Source organism: Podarcis bocagei (assembly GCF_964188305.1).
Source record: "Podarcis bocagei genome assembly, chromosome: 10".
NCBI classification, from domain to species: Eukaryota; Metazoa; Chordata; class Lepidosauria; order Squamata; family Lacertidae; genus Podarcis; species Podarcis bocagei.
In genome coordinates this window covers 21,607,318-21,621,501 of record NC_138135.1, presented here as the reverse complement: position 1 = coordinate 21,621,501, position 14,184 = coordinate 21,607,318, and the positions used below count along the sequence as shown (strand labels likewise).

General features: G+C 45.5%; 1 protein-coding gene across 1 annotated transcript in view; it reads left to right on the top strand.

Annotated features, from left to right (window-relative positions):
- Positions 1-4,019: 4,019 nt before the first annotated feature.
- B4GALNT3 (beta-1,4-N-acetyl-galactosaminyltransferase 3) overlaps positions 4,020-14,184 on the top strand; it is a 71,101-nt gene continuing 60,936 nt past the window's right edge. Inside the window, exon 1 of the mRNA XM_081209893.1 lies at positions 4,020-4,182. Within this exon, the coding sequence (XP_081066019.1) occupies positions 4,035-4,182 (148 nt within the window). The 5' untranslated portion in view covers positions 4,020-4,034. The remainder of the gene's footprint in view (positions 4,183-14,184) is intronic.

Below are 14,184 nucleotides of genomic sequence, written 5' to 3'. Positions count from 1 at the left end.
TGCTATTCATGATAACACAGTGAAATGAAATGTAAGATATCAGAATAAAGAAAATGGGAACAAAAAGAGAATAAAAAAGTAAAAAAGCAGGTCATATATGAAATTTTTTTAAAATTAGATAAGTACTCACAATACATAGCCATTATTATTATTTATAATTATTATTAACAATGTTTTATTATTAAGAAAATTAAACAGCTTCCATAAGGTTAAAGGTAAAGGACCCCTGAACGATTAAGTCCAGTCAAAGGTGACTATGGGGTGCAGCACTCATTTCGCTTTCAGGCCAAGGGAGCTGGCGTTTGTCCACAGACAGCTTTCCGGCTCATGGCCAGCATGACTAAACCGCTTTTGGCACGATGGAACACCGTGATGGAAGCCAGAGCACACGGAAACACCGTTTACCTTCCTGCCGCAAGATTACCTATTTATCTACTTGCACTAGTGTGCTTTCGAACTGCTAGGTTGACAGGAGCTGGGGACAGAGCAATGGGAGCTCACCCCGTCATGTGGATTCGAACTGCCGACCTTCTGATCGGCATGCCCAGGAGGCTCAGTGGTTTAGACCACAACGCCACCCGCATCCTGCTACAACTTCCATAAAGCTGAGGCTGAAGGGGTTGTGCAGTACGTTAAAAAAGCCCAGCTGGATCAGACCAAAGTTCCATCGATTCCAATATCCTTTTCTTACTGTGGGCAACCAGATGACTATGAGAAGCCTTCAAGAGCAATTTCCCCCACTTGCAGTTCCCAGCGACTGGTATTCAGAGGCAACTTGCCTCTGATGCCATCCATAGATGTTTTGACACAGAAGAAGGGGAAACAATGGGCAAGGAAGTTTATCCCTCTGGAGAAGAAGCAACGTGGGACTAGAGGAACTTCCTCCAACGGCTGCACTGAGACCGCATCACTCACGGCAGGCTGCCCTCTAGTTTCCTCACTAGCACAGGCACAACAGAGAGCCAGTATGGAGTAGTGGTTAGAACGTCAGACTAAGACCTGGGAGACCAGGGTTCAAATCCCCGCTTGGCCATAAAGCTTACTGGGTGATAATGGGCCAGTCACCGTCTCTCAGCCTAAGCAACCTCAGACAGTTTTTTTGAGGCCATGTATACCATCTTGAACAACTTGGAATAATAAATAAACCTGGAACAGATGTTAAGTGGGATAATTAGCCATTTAAGGAATAAAGCAGAATATATATCTAAATAAAATAAATAATAAATAAATATAGCGCCACGCTATTCACTTCCTTAGGTGTGGGCACCACTTTGCTCCTGTGAGTTTAGCATCTCAGTTCGAAACACAACCTGCTTTTAGAATACTTGAAGCACATGGCAAATGCCGCGCCTCATTTTGATAGCTGCCACTCCCCTGTTCTTTGAGACCAGCTTTTATTAATGTTTCACTATGCCTGTTCCTAAAGCAGGGCTTTGCAGCCTTTGGTTTTCTGTCCCACAATCACGTTTTAGTTCATGATACTCACAAAGCCAGGGAAGAAGCGCTGGGAACAAGGGTGAGTGGAGACCAGCAGACCTCCTGTTCACCAAGAGGCTGTTGTAGAGGGCAATTCATTCCATCTGTTGCCCCTGTGGATCCTACCACCCAAGGCAATTGCCTCACCCCTGCCTGAGTACAAAGTCCCTACATTCAAAGTCACCACATAAGGAGCTCGTGAGACAGTGTGCCATGTCTTGGGAGGGAAGAAGAGAGCCTGAGACTGGCCCATCCTCAGTTTATATCCTGCTACTGCTGTGTGATCTGTGACGTCAGATCGCTAGTGGGTTTTTCCAGAGCTGTGTGGACAAGGCTTAACTTACAGCTTGTTGCCAAGTAACTTGTCCAGGATGAATGGATTTAGGAGTCAGCATGTCCCCTCCTTCCCGTTCCAACCCCACCACTCCCCTAGAATGCCCACTTGGGGAAACTTACACTGGCATAAGATCTGCCAGTCCCCATGAGCAAGCTGAGCCAGCTGGGATGGGGTAGTTACACTGGTATATCCCAGCTAAGCCAGGATTTCGCCACCTGAGCCAAAGTTCCACCACATCCTAAGTCTTTCAGCCTAATGGTTCTGAGCTCAAGATTGCAGCCATAATCTCTGATCTTAGAAATACTTCACCAATACGCTGCAGCATTTGTTTTAATTCGCCCCAATTTGTTTGCCTTGCTAATTTATACATTTTTTTGGGGGGGGGAGGCTAAATAAACTATTAAGTATATAACTGGGCTAATTACTACCACACTGTGGATGTGCCCATTGTTGGTGCATTTTCAAACATGCAACTCTGTGTCTGCTGTAATGAGAACAGCCAAACCTTTATTCCCGCAAACAGACTTGTGTGCTTTAAAGCTTGGGAGAGCAAGTGTCTTGAATCCATACAGGTGGGCAGCATCCATGTCAACAAGCCAAGCTTATTGAATACAATCAAATGATTGCATTTTAGTGTATTTCTTAGAGTTCAGGGATGTGAGGTTGACCTGGCTGCACCACGTCACCACATTGACAGAACCCACATGATTTACACAGGAGACGTCACCAAATCCACCACCAAATCACATTGAATCCATGGACTGAGCCGTGAACATCATGAAGCCAGGGCCACCAGGAGCAGGTCTCTGGACCTGAGGTACGGCTCCTCTGGATTTTTACTAGGGAGATCCACAAAATCTCTAATCACATCAGTAGCCACAGACTGCTCCACAAAAACCGCATATCCAGTGGTACATGGCACCACAGGGCACAGAGACATGAATCCAGAGCGCAGCTCCCTGTGAACCTGTTTATGTTTTATGTATCTTCCCCCTCCAAATGAAACCCATAAAACCAAGGATTTGACTAAGGCTTCGTGGGGATCCCCTATGAAAATTCAGTGGATCCTCAAGGAATCGTTTCCTGGATCTGAAGGATAGAATCTGAGCTTTCTATGACTCAGGTCATGGGCACAAATGGGATGGGATGGCTGCTGTTCTTGTATGACCACATATTAAAAAACCATGAGGATCCATGAGTCAACTTTTTTGTGTGTCATGCACCAAAAGCCATAAGATCCTTGATTTTTACAGCTCAGCCTGTGGAGACTGTTGTGACCTGTGATTTGGTGGTGGGGATAGTATCCCCTGTTTTGTTTTGTTTTGATCACGTGCATTCAAGAAGTTGACTTGTAGACGACTAAATCCTCCTTAGAGAAGACTTACTGAAATCAGTGGTTGTGTCCAACTTCTAGGTCCAATGATGTCCATGAGTCAACTCCGAGTAGGACTTAGCTGGTTGGATACAACCGGATCCGTGTTTGGGTTTGGTTCGATTTACTGCTTTCAAGGTATATGGCGCGTCCTCAGCCAGAGACTGGCACGAAGGAATCTCGTTCCCCTCAGCCGGTGGGTTGGGTCGGCTGGGGCGGACAGGTGCAGGAAGGGAAAGAAGAGCCTCTGTAACCAGAGGAGGAGACGCGCGGGCTGCCCTCGGAGGTCCCTCCTCCCTGGAGAGACAGCGGGTGTGGGTGTTGCGTTTGCGGGGAAAGAGAGAGAGTGTGAATGAAAAGGGAGAAGACAAGCGGGCTCAGTGCCTGGAAAGGAAGGCGGGAGAGGAGGGCGAAGAAAGGTGGGACGAGGGGACTGAAGAGGTGACTGTGGGGAGACAGAGCGCGCGGGAAGGGCCTGGACCGGCCACCCGAAGGAGAAGCGCGAAGGAAGGCACTGAGAAGAAGGTGGCTCCTGGGCTCAGGGAAGGCGGCGCGTCACAGGGCGAAGAGGCTCTCGCGCCGCCGCCGGGGACCTTACCGTCCGGGCTGCTGAGGGAGCAGGACCAGCCCCGTAGTAGTCCGTCCCCCCCCCCCGCCGCAACCGGACCTAGCGAGGGAGGGGCGGCGACGGCAGCAGAAGTTGAATTTGGGCGGCCCCGCGGCGGTGTGAGGCGAGGCCACTCCGGCGACGCTGTTCCCGCCCGGCCGCGGGGAGGCGGCGGAACGAGAAGCGGCGGCGGCGGCGGGAGCAGCAGCATGGTCTTCCCCGGCGGCTTCGCCTGAGGCGGGATGAAGAGCCGCCCGTCGCAGCTGGGCAAGGTGCTGAGGAGGAGGTTCCGCCTCGTGCTGGTCTTCGGGGTGCTGGCCGTGGCGCTGTGCGCAGCCTACCTGGAGCTGGTGGTCTTGGCCGACGGCGGGGGACACCCCTTGAACCGCAGTGAGTGGAAAGGGGGTCGTTGGGGCTTAGGATTCCCACGCGAAGACTTCAGCCGAGTTTAAAGATCTTAGAAAACAGGCGGGCGTAACCGAGGCGAGAGTGTCTCTGAGCGTGTGCGGAGAGCCTTATCCCGCTCCTCGGGCCCGGGGGTTCCACTGGGGATTAGGGAGAAGGGAACGCGGCTTCCCAAGCAGATTCGGACTCAAGTGCTTCCATCCATTTCTTTTAGAACAGAGCCACAGTGTCAGGTCTGATGGGGCGCAGAGGGAGACAGGTGAGTGTCGGGGAGCAAGGCAGACGGCGCAGCTTCTGCCGACCTCACAATGCTGCTCACTCTGAGGCAGATATCCTGCACGCGCCAGAGCTCCTGTTAGTGAGTTGGTTAAGGGCTGAGAAGTTTCCTGATCCAGAACCTAAAGGCCTAGACTCATAGGATGAGAGGGTCAGGAGGGAAGCGCACCTCAGTTGTTATCCCAGGCAGAAGTGGCTGGCTACCTGGAGTGCTCATTCCAGAGATGGAGTCCTTCACACTCCCTGACTCAATGGAAAGGGAGTCCATCCTGCTGCTCTTCTAGCCAGAGAGAAAAACCATAAGCAGGGGCGTTCTTAAGGGTTGGCCGCATAGCGCCTCTTCCCCTGTGCGCTCCCTGGGCTACTCCTCCACTTCTTTGGGCCTTGGAGGAAGCCACTGGTGGGGTGCGAAAGGCAACAAAAAGCAAACCTTTTGAGTTTCTGGTCCATGGTCTGGGGGCAGGGGCTGTCAATACATCTCCATGCCAAAGGCGCAAGGGATGGGAGGGCACCATCCAGGTCCTTGCCAAGGGAGCCAAGGTATGCCTCTGACCATAAGGAATAGCCGTAGGGGAAGGTCCATGGTCAGTGTTAGAGTATCTACTTTCATAGAATCATAGCGTTGGAAGGAACCCTGAGGATCATCTAGTCCAACCCTCCAATGCAGCTGTCCCATACTGGGATCGAACCTGCGACCTTGGCATTATCAGTGCCACACTCTAACCAACTGAGCTATCCATGCTCAGGCTTTGGATGCAGAAGGTCCCAGGTTCATTCCTCCAACAGGGCTGGGACTGTCCTCTGCCTGCAACCCTGGAGAGCCACTGCCAGGCAGTGTGGACAGTACTGAACTCGATGGACCACTGGTCTTACTCAGTCTAAGGGTTAGGGTTAAGCTCTCGACCGCTGCCCTCAGTATCTGTAATAGTGTGTTAATAGTACAGACCAGTCCTATAGAGTTCTTGTAAGGGTTGAGGCAAAGGCTGTGTTCACATTACTGGCTAAAAATGCAGCTAAGTTGTTCATTTCCTCAGTTTTGACCCAGCTTGTTATTTTTCTAAGAAATGACAGCATTGGTAGCAGGATAGATATGGATTGTGGCTAATGCCGTGTGCACACTGCTTCCCAAACAAGCGTTGGATGCAGAGTAAATAGGAGTGTGTACACAGCCAATGTATGTAAAATACTGAGCTCAGTAAGTATGTAAATACTAGCTTTATTATATGTGCTGGAACATCGCCTTTAGTCCCCGGACTAACCCATTTGGACAGGACTTGCAAAATTAAGGCTGAAAACCCTATGCCCACTTATCTGGGAGTAAATCCCTTTGAATTCAGCAGGACTCCTGAGTAGAACATGTGTAGGATTGCGCTGTAAATTTAAAGATATCCTTGGGGTTAAAATGCACCTTTGGTGAATCTTTCTCCAAAGAAGCTGCCTAGAAATCATGGCTAGAGAGCATGCAATTAAAGATGCATTGAAGACATGGAGAACTGTAGCCAAAAACGTTTTGACTCTGCCCAAGGTTGGAGTTCTCTTCTTGGGAGCCAAATGTGCCTTTGGCTAAGGCTAAGCCTTCCTCCAGAAAGGGGCTGTAATTAAAACCTGCCAACTGAAGACAAGAGATGAATCCTTTCTCATCAGGCAGTGTGAAATTAGTAGGTCCGGAAGAGGCACGTGTTGACAGTTTAGCCATAGGGTATAGCAGAGCATGCAGGGATGGTGATTACGATTTCAAACGTCCCACACCACTCAGGACAACTAGAAGGATTTACTTACAGCTGGAATTGAAATGGGAGCATCCTATCTCCAAAGTAGGGGGAAATAGATGGTAATTTGCACCTCTCTCTTTTTCTCACATGCGCATCCAGAAATGTGGGTGTACTCAAATCTGACAGAATATAGTTGATTGATTCATGTTTGGTTATTTCATTTCTATGCCGCTGAATATATTAACAGTATGAGAGTTGCACAGAAAACCGAAGCAGCAACAGAGAGCTTAGAGAGAAAGTATTGCAAAAATACAGTTACATATAAAAATGTTACATTAATACAAAGTAACTAATATTATATATGTGTGTATGTGTGTATTTTAAAAGTTGCTTCATCCTTTCACACAGCCGCCCCTTTTCATGCATTGCAACCCTTTTAAAAATAGCAAAGCTACTATCGTAAAACACTAGGGAGTAAACCCATTGGACACAGTGGGACTTATTTCTGGGCAACTAATTATGTGTAGGATTGTTCTGCGCAGCTGAACCCGGACAAATTTATTTTCTCCATTGAAACAAGGTTGTCTGAAGGCCATAAAGAGGGCACCATAAATTTGATAGATTCTGCTGCCTCCGGTGCACTTCAGACTATCTGCCAAAACCAGCTTGCTAGAAATCTGGTTATAATGTAAATTCATCATCCTTTAGACTTAGTCAGATGGCCTAAGGTGGATCCTAATGACAGTTTTCCTGGGTTTTTTCAATCTTCATCATGAAGAGGAAGAAAAAATGGTGGTGGATTAATCGGAGCTTGTCCATACTGTTATTTAATGTGGGCCTTCCTTCCATTACCACATTTTTCTGTCTATAAGATGCCCCCATGTATAAGACGCCCCCTATTTTTGGGGACTCCAATTTAAGAAAATGGGGGGGAGATACTATCCGTGTATAAGATGAGCCCAGATTTTGAACATTATTTTAGAGTAAAAAAAATCATAGTCTTATACATGGAAAAGTATGGTAATTCTCTGTTAGATGTTCTTCTCCAAATCATTGCATTCTTACACTTTCCCTTCCTTCAGTCTGGATTTTCTCATACCAGGGATACTCTGGAAAGGAGAGGGTAGGACCATCTGGATTGAGGGAGGGGGAAATGTGGCAAGGCAGAGATTTGGAAAAGAACATTGTATGGACAGTGGAGAATTAATGGAGGTACAGGAAGCTTTTTGTCCACATTAAACAACAATATGGATGAGAGCTCAGTGATCCTGAGTTGAAACGTCAGATACTGAATTGCTCTAATGAATGGTTCACAATGTATTTATATCGTAGGCCAACTCCACATTGCAAAAGTGGGTTGACTGAATGTGGATTAACATGTGGATTGATCACAATTTGTTTCATAAACCAGTAATTCAAATCATGAACCATGTACCTTTCATTCAGTGTTGCTTGATAAAGTTCTCTTACAATGGGGGGAACTGGTGGACACAATTAACCCTTTTGCATCTGATAAAGCAGACTGTAGTCCACAAAAGCCTAAACTGGTAATAAATTTGCAAAAAGGTGCTCCCAGCTACCGTTTTGGCAATTGTAAAAATTTTACGTTTTTTGCACAGCTGTCAGCTTGTCTACCAGTTAAAACGAGAGCCAGTGTGGTGTAGTGGTTAAGAACGGTGGACTCGTAATCTGGTGAACCAAGTTCTCATCCTGACGCATCCTGAGGAAGGGAAAGGAGATTGTGAGTCGCTTTGAGACTCCTTAGGGTTGTGATCAAGCAGGATATCAAATCCAAAATCAAAATCCATGAGATTATACTATTGGTTGTGGCATAAGAAGAGTGTGTGCTGTATTTATTTACATATTCACATTGTGTAGCAGCAGATAACCTTGTTGCATTTACATCAAAGGTTAGCAGCGAACTGTAGCTCAGTAGCAAGTGAGAAACGTATTACCAATTATGTAATCCAAAAAAGAAGGTGAAGGAGATTGAGGTTCTCCAAACATTTGAATACTGCACTGATTTTGCCTTGGTGAGAATGGGTTCGAGGATTAGTATTTCAAGCTCTATTAGGGTTATATAAGGGCAAACCATGATGGCTTAAAGAAAATTACAACCAAAATATATTTTGGGAAATGTACACTTTTAAATTGCAATAGGTACTTGACAAAAACTAGAGGAAAATTAACTTGTGTGTTTAGTTTATGATTGAGAGGGTTTTTTTTTTAGTGGCTTGTGGAGGTAAACTTTGAGACTGCCAGTGCTACCCTACTACCAATAAAAAAAATCTATTTTGAGTTGTAGTAATGAAAAATAAATACTTTTTAATTTTATAAATACTTTTTATTTTATAACTCAGTAAAATTTCCACCTTCTACAGGTACAGGCATGCTCTATGTTTGTTTTCTGCTAAAAAGAGCTGGTCTCAGGCTGAAGGAGACAGAGGATGTTAGGAGTGGAGTTCTTCCAGCGTTTTATTCATTCTCCTTTATTTTTGTTAAATCTTTCTTTATAGTCTCCCAGGTGGAAAACCTAGTGACAACACATAATTGGGTAACAGCCAGCATTTATAACATTGCCTTTGCTGATGCAATAGCCTCCTTCTGCGTTTGTTGTTCTGCATCCCAAAGGTAGATTTTTCTCCAGTAATTTTCCAGAGCTGGAAGTCAGTCTATAGATCATTATTTCCATCTCTGTTTGCAACAGAACACTCACTGTTTAACTTTCTCTGGAACGTACTTATGGCACATGGGATGCGTGGGATCCCAGCAGGCTCCCCCCCCCCTCAAAAAAAGCTTGGTGCTAGCGTTCACAGCATTACTCTGGATTTTTTACTCCTGTTAACGGAGGAATCTGAGGGCTCCCTTGGGCAAAAAACAAAGACACCAACCAGGACAATTTGGAGCAAAAGAGCAGCCTGTAGGCTTGGCCTTTATTGGAAACTGTGGTGACAGGACTCCCATCCACAACAAGATGAAGCAAAATGGAAGCCCAGAACAAAAAAAGACCCCAACTTTTATTAGTTACTAATCCCCCAAACTACACCCCTAAGACTACATCACAACTACATCACAAAAAGGAGGGGTTGAGGGAGGAGTTGTGGAGGTAACCTGGGTATCTTGTCACCTGGCTGGTTCCTCCTTTTCCCCCTCCCCATGAGTACTTTCCAGGTGACAAAGGGGAGTTTGCAGTTTCCTGCCCCCAGAGGGAAGAGCTGATCATTGTCCTTTGTTCCAGTCTGTGCTGAATCCACTCCCATATGCAAGTTCTTTGTGACCTTGATGGTCTTCTGTCTAGGACCATCAGGTTTGGCATAGCAACTGGGCAGGGCTCCTGTGTATGTGTTGATATGCTCAAGGGATTATGGCTGCCCTGTATCAAACCTTCCCCATTTTGTAGTCCTTCCTACATGGAGTAAAATAAAAGTGGAACGGTGCAGATCCGATGTATGGTTGATTTTCTATGAATTTATAACAGAAGCATAGTGTATGGTGGGTGGGTGTGGGTGGGTGTGGGTGTGTGTATGTGTGTCAAGTTTGTACAAAATGAATGATTGGGGGGGTTCCTGCGACACTCTGGATTATATTCTACTATGGCATTCCTACTTCCACTCACACAAACACCAAAAGACTGAAATATTTGCTTCTAATGGCTTTTGTAAGTGTTCTGCAGCATCTGCAATGGGGTCAACTCATTACTGCTTCACATTTAACATTATGGAATAAGGGGAAGGATCCCATTATGAATTGATAAACTGTTTCATTGGTCCATGAGTATCAGAACCAAAATTCCATTCTTCCACCTGGCTACCAAATGTGCCAGACCTCTAGCAAACACAGAAGGCCCAAGGGAGAGGCGAAGTTGTGACTCATATGCACAAGACCAGTATCCAGCCAGTATCTTCTTATTGTAATAATAAAAATAAATAATCCATATTTTAAAATTGGGTTTGCCACTAGGAAATACTGGCGAGGGAGCAGGCATCTGTTCCCCAGTGAGAAAAGATGGGTCTCTATGCCAGGTTTGGGCAGCATGAGAACTGCCTACAGCCCGGGTGCAAGAGGGCATGTAAAGCCTGCTGAATCAATTGCGATCGAAAGGCTGGGATTTTTTTTTAAAAGAGCTGTGTTTATCTGCCAAATTCCCTATTTGATTTTTCAGTTTAAGATTGCTATCTCAAATATCTTTCTTCAGATCTATTTGCTTGTGAGAACTTGTCTTAATGAGTCTTGTGTAGCTACACCTTCCTCCTATGCTTGGTCCTGGATGACTCAGCACTTCTGCTGGAGAAAGTTGGACTGTTTGTATACATATGGAAAAGTTCAAACTCTTAATGCAAGTGTAAGAAGCCTGAAAGAATTGCTACCTCCACCCATTAAACACATCAGATACTGCTGTCTGAGGAGTATTTTGAGGAGCCTGAAATGAATTTGGTCAAAAACAAGAAGCTCTTCTCATATGTTCTATTACAGTTATATTTGCATTTAAAAAGGACACCTGCAACCTGCATTGAGCAAAAATGTATGTCTCCCTGACAAATCTGAGGAATTTCATCTGCACAACTGTCAGTGCTCAGAATGATTTGCAATAATCAATTGGCTTGTACTCAATCCTGTCAAACAGGTAATATTATTTGCATATTTCAGGAATGGGGATGGAGTGAGCAACCTGGCATTTGAACCCAGGCTGTCTTTCCTAAGGCAGGAGTCACTAGATCCCCTGACTCATCCAAAGAGTGACTAATTTGGGCCTAATTGAAAAATGCCAAACATCTCTGTACAACTTTTGTCTTAATGATTGGAGACTTGGGGCCACTCCAAATTTCTTCATGGAAACTGCAGAACTGTTGTGTAATCTGCAATTAGATTGTCACATGTATGGTTATGAGTTTGGGTACCTCACTACATGTTGATTAGCAGGAAAAATACAGCCCATCACAGTTTTTCTGCAAAGCCCCCCCATAATAAAATTGGTGCATATGCTTTTGTCACACATGACAACCAATAGATATTGCCTGTTGTTGCCTATGCAGGAGTGCTTTCCATGTAGCTACTGTGTAGGGACATAATGGGACACACCATGGTTGCAAAGGTTCTAGCTTCAATGTTCTCTCCCTGCTTGAACATAAAGTCCCCTATACTGTCTAAGATTTATTTTAATCATTATTTACATCAGCATCAGTGTGAATATGGCGAAAGCAATCTAGGATTGTCTTCGTAGCCATCAAAACCAAGGATCAATGTGGGTTTACAAACCATGGTTAGGGGCAAGCCCTGATTAGCTTTAACCATGATTGTAATAGAGGGGAAGGGAAACATTTCAATGTGAAAGGGATATGGAAAGCCACATGCAAAATACATGCCTTTGTGTGCTTTAGGTTCCTTCTGTGCAGATTAACATCCTAGGAAACAATCGGAGGGTTGTGCGCCCATCCAAAGAGCCTCGGGGGTAAACTGTGTTGTCAGCAAAATGACAGAAAAGAAAAGGGCCCCTGTCCAAACCTGCTCTCTTCCATCTTTCCACATCTTGTTTCCCTGCATTTTTTATAAGGTATGTGCTATATTTCTCTCTGGCCTGTGACACTCTGAGTATTGCCAAACTTAAGCATAGTGGCAGCTCACCTACAATACAGTCACACCCAGTATGCAAGTCAGTCTGTGGACTCTGTTACGAAGAAAACAAGAGCACATCAGAAAGAGTGCTAATGACTCTTCTAAAGGACCCCGGGGGCTTTCTCACCCTCGAAGCAGAGCTTAATCACCGCTAACGATAAATGTTTTTATGAACTTACTTGCTAGCGATTCCAATACCCTAAGGTAAAATAGTTTACAGGTTTCACAAAGGCAGAGATAGCCTTTTCCTTTCTAGGTCTTTGTCCTCATCTGTATCATCTCATATCCCCAGAGTATATTGTTATGAGTTTGGGGGGGAGGCAGACCCCCCCCCCATAATCTCTACAGTCAGTGGTTAGAATTTGAGCAAACTCATAAGTTCTGGCCAGTTCTTCACCCACTTCCCACAATCCTTTCAGTTGCAAAGAGACATTTCGCTCTTTGCAGTCTAAAGGTAAATACAGTTTAAGGCAGTGGTTCTCAAACTTTTTTTCCTCCTGGACCACACTTTCAGAATAAAATTTTACTTGTGCCATTCCGAATTCCTTATTGGTAAGAAACACATTGGAAAACAGAGAAAGAAACAACAACTAGCAGTGCTTGCACACACACACCACACTTTTCTGCTTGATGGGCCTGTGACAGCTACTTCACATTTTCATTGCTTACATGCAGTGGCCCTGTGCAATCTCTCTTTTATTTTAGTGTGCCTGTTTTGCAAGGGTCCCCTTCCAAACACACAAAATCGTGGGTTGTTGTTTTTTCAATTTCAAGAAAATCCAACACGGACTAAAACTTTTGGCCTTTCACATCAGGGGGTGGGGCGCCTTAAATGTGCTTCATTGAGTTGCACCCAGCAAATGTGCACAGAGCTGCACCCAGCAGCCTTGTAGTACAGGTTGAATTAGGACAGAACCCTCCCAGTAGCTACTAAAAGTGAACGAAGTGGAAGTACAGTAGTTCATTCACACAGCCTACTGGGGTAGATGAGAGTGCAAAAAAAAAGCAAAAAAATAATAATCCCACTTGTGTAATATTTTCCAGGACATATTATTTCCATCCACTCAAAGACAGTTTTAGGGTACTACAACCAGTGCTGTTGCACTGGCCACTGTCCTGCAAGGGGTGCCCAAAAATGCCGTAGAATGGACCATGAAATCCTCCTCCCCAATTTTTTGCGTTGCACAGGGTGCCACTGGAATTTGAGAACCCAAAGCCTGTCACTGCTCCACTTGTGGCCCTTTAACAAAATGTAAACCCCATGACTCTGGGGAATTTGATGAATTAGTGCTTGCATGCTGCACAGGTGACTGGGAACATCTCTGGAGAGTGATGATGTATGTTAGGTTCACATTTATTTCCACAAGCAAGTTCAGGCAGGAGGATGGCATAGATTGGGTTGGTTTTTACTTACACTGCAGCTTTAACTCTAAGACTGAAGGCATGTGCAGGGCAAGGGTTGTCTGGGCATGTGAATGGGTGGGGATGAAAAAAAAAAACAGTGGTTGGTGTCCTCCCCCCCCCCCCCCCGCATGCTTCCTGGTATTTATCATGGCTTTGTTTCCCACACTCTTAAATAAACAGCAAAAGTGCTTGTGGAGTTTTTATTTTGATGATTTACACAAGGTCTACCAAGAAAGCTAAGAAGGAGCGACTCAGGGGGGCGGGGCGGAATCAGAATTAATAGGATGAGGCTTTTTAAATTTTATTTGGCAAGCATTATGAATCAATGGCTCCAGGCAAAACTTGTCCTCGCTTTGTTCTCTCTGGAAAGTGAGAACAACCCAAAGGTTTTTTTTTATCAAGACTTACTTATTATATATTTTTATTTTATTCCATTTATATCCCACCTTTCCTCCAAGGAGTTTGAGGTGGTTTCTATCGTTCTCTTCCCCATTTTTATCCTCACGCCAACCCTGTGAAATAAGTTAGGCTGAAGAGTGAGTGACTGGCCCTTTATCCAGGCATCTAACTCAGCATTGTAGAGTGGTGGCTAAACATAGCCATGTTCATGTAACTTGGTTTGAAGTGAAGCCCCTTCCAATACACCAGGCACCCCCAACTTGGCCCTCCAGCTGTTTTGGGACTACAACTCCCATCATCCCTAGCTAACAGGACCAGTGGTCAGGGATGATGGGAATTGCTGGAGGGCTGAGTTTGGAGATGCCTGCAATACACCTTGAACACAGGATGTTGTGCCCACTGTGTGCACAGGTAAGACTAGCCCATAAACCTCCTCATGCCCTCCAACATTTCTCTGATGAAAATAGGGATGTCTTAAGGAAAAGCGGAGGGACGCGGGTGGCGTTGTGGGTTAAACCACAGAGCCTAGGACTTGCCGAGCAGAAGGTCGGCGGTTTGAATCCCCGCGACGGGGTGAGCTCCC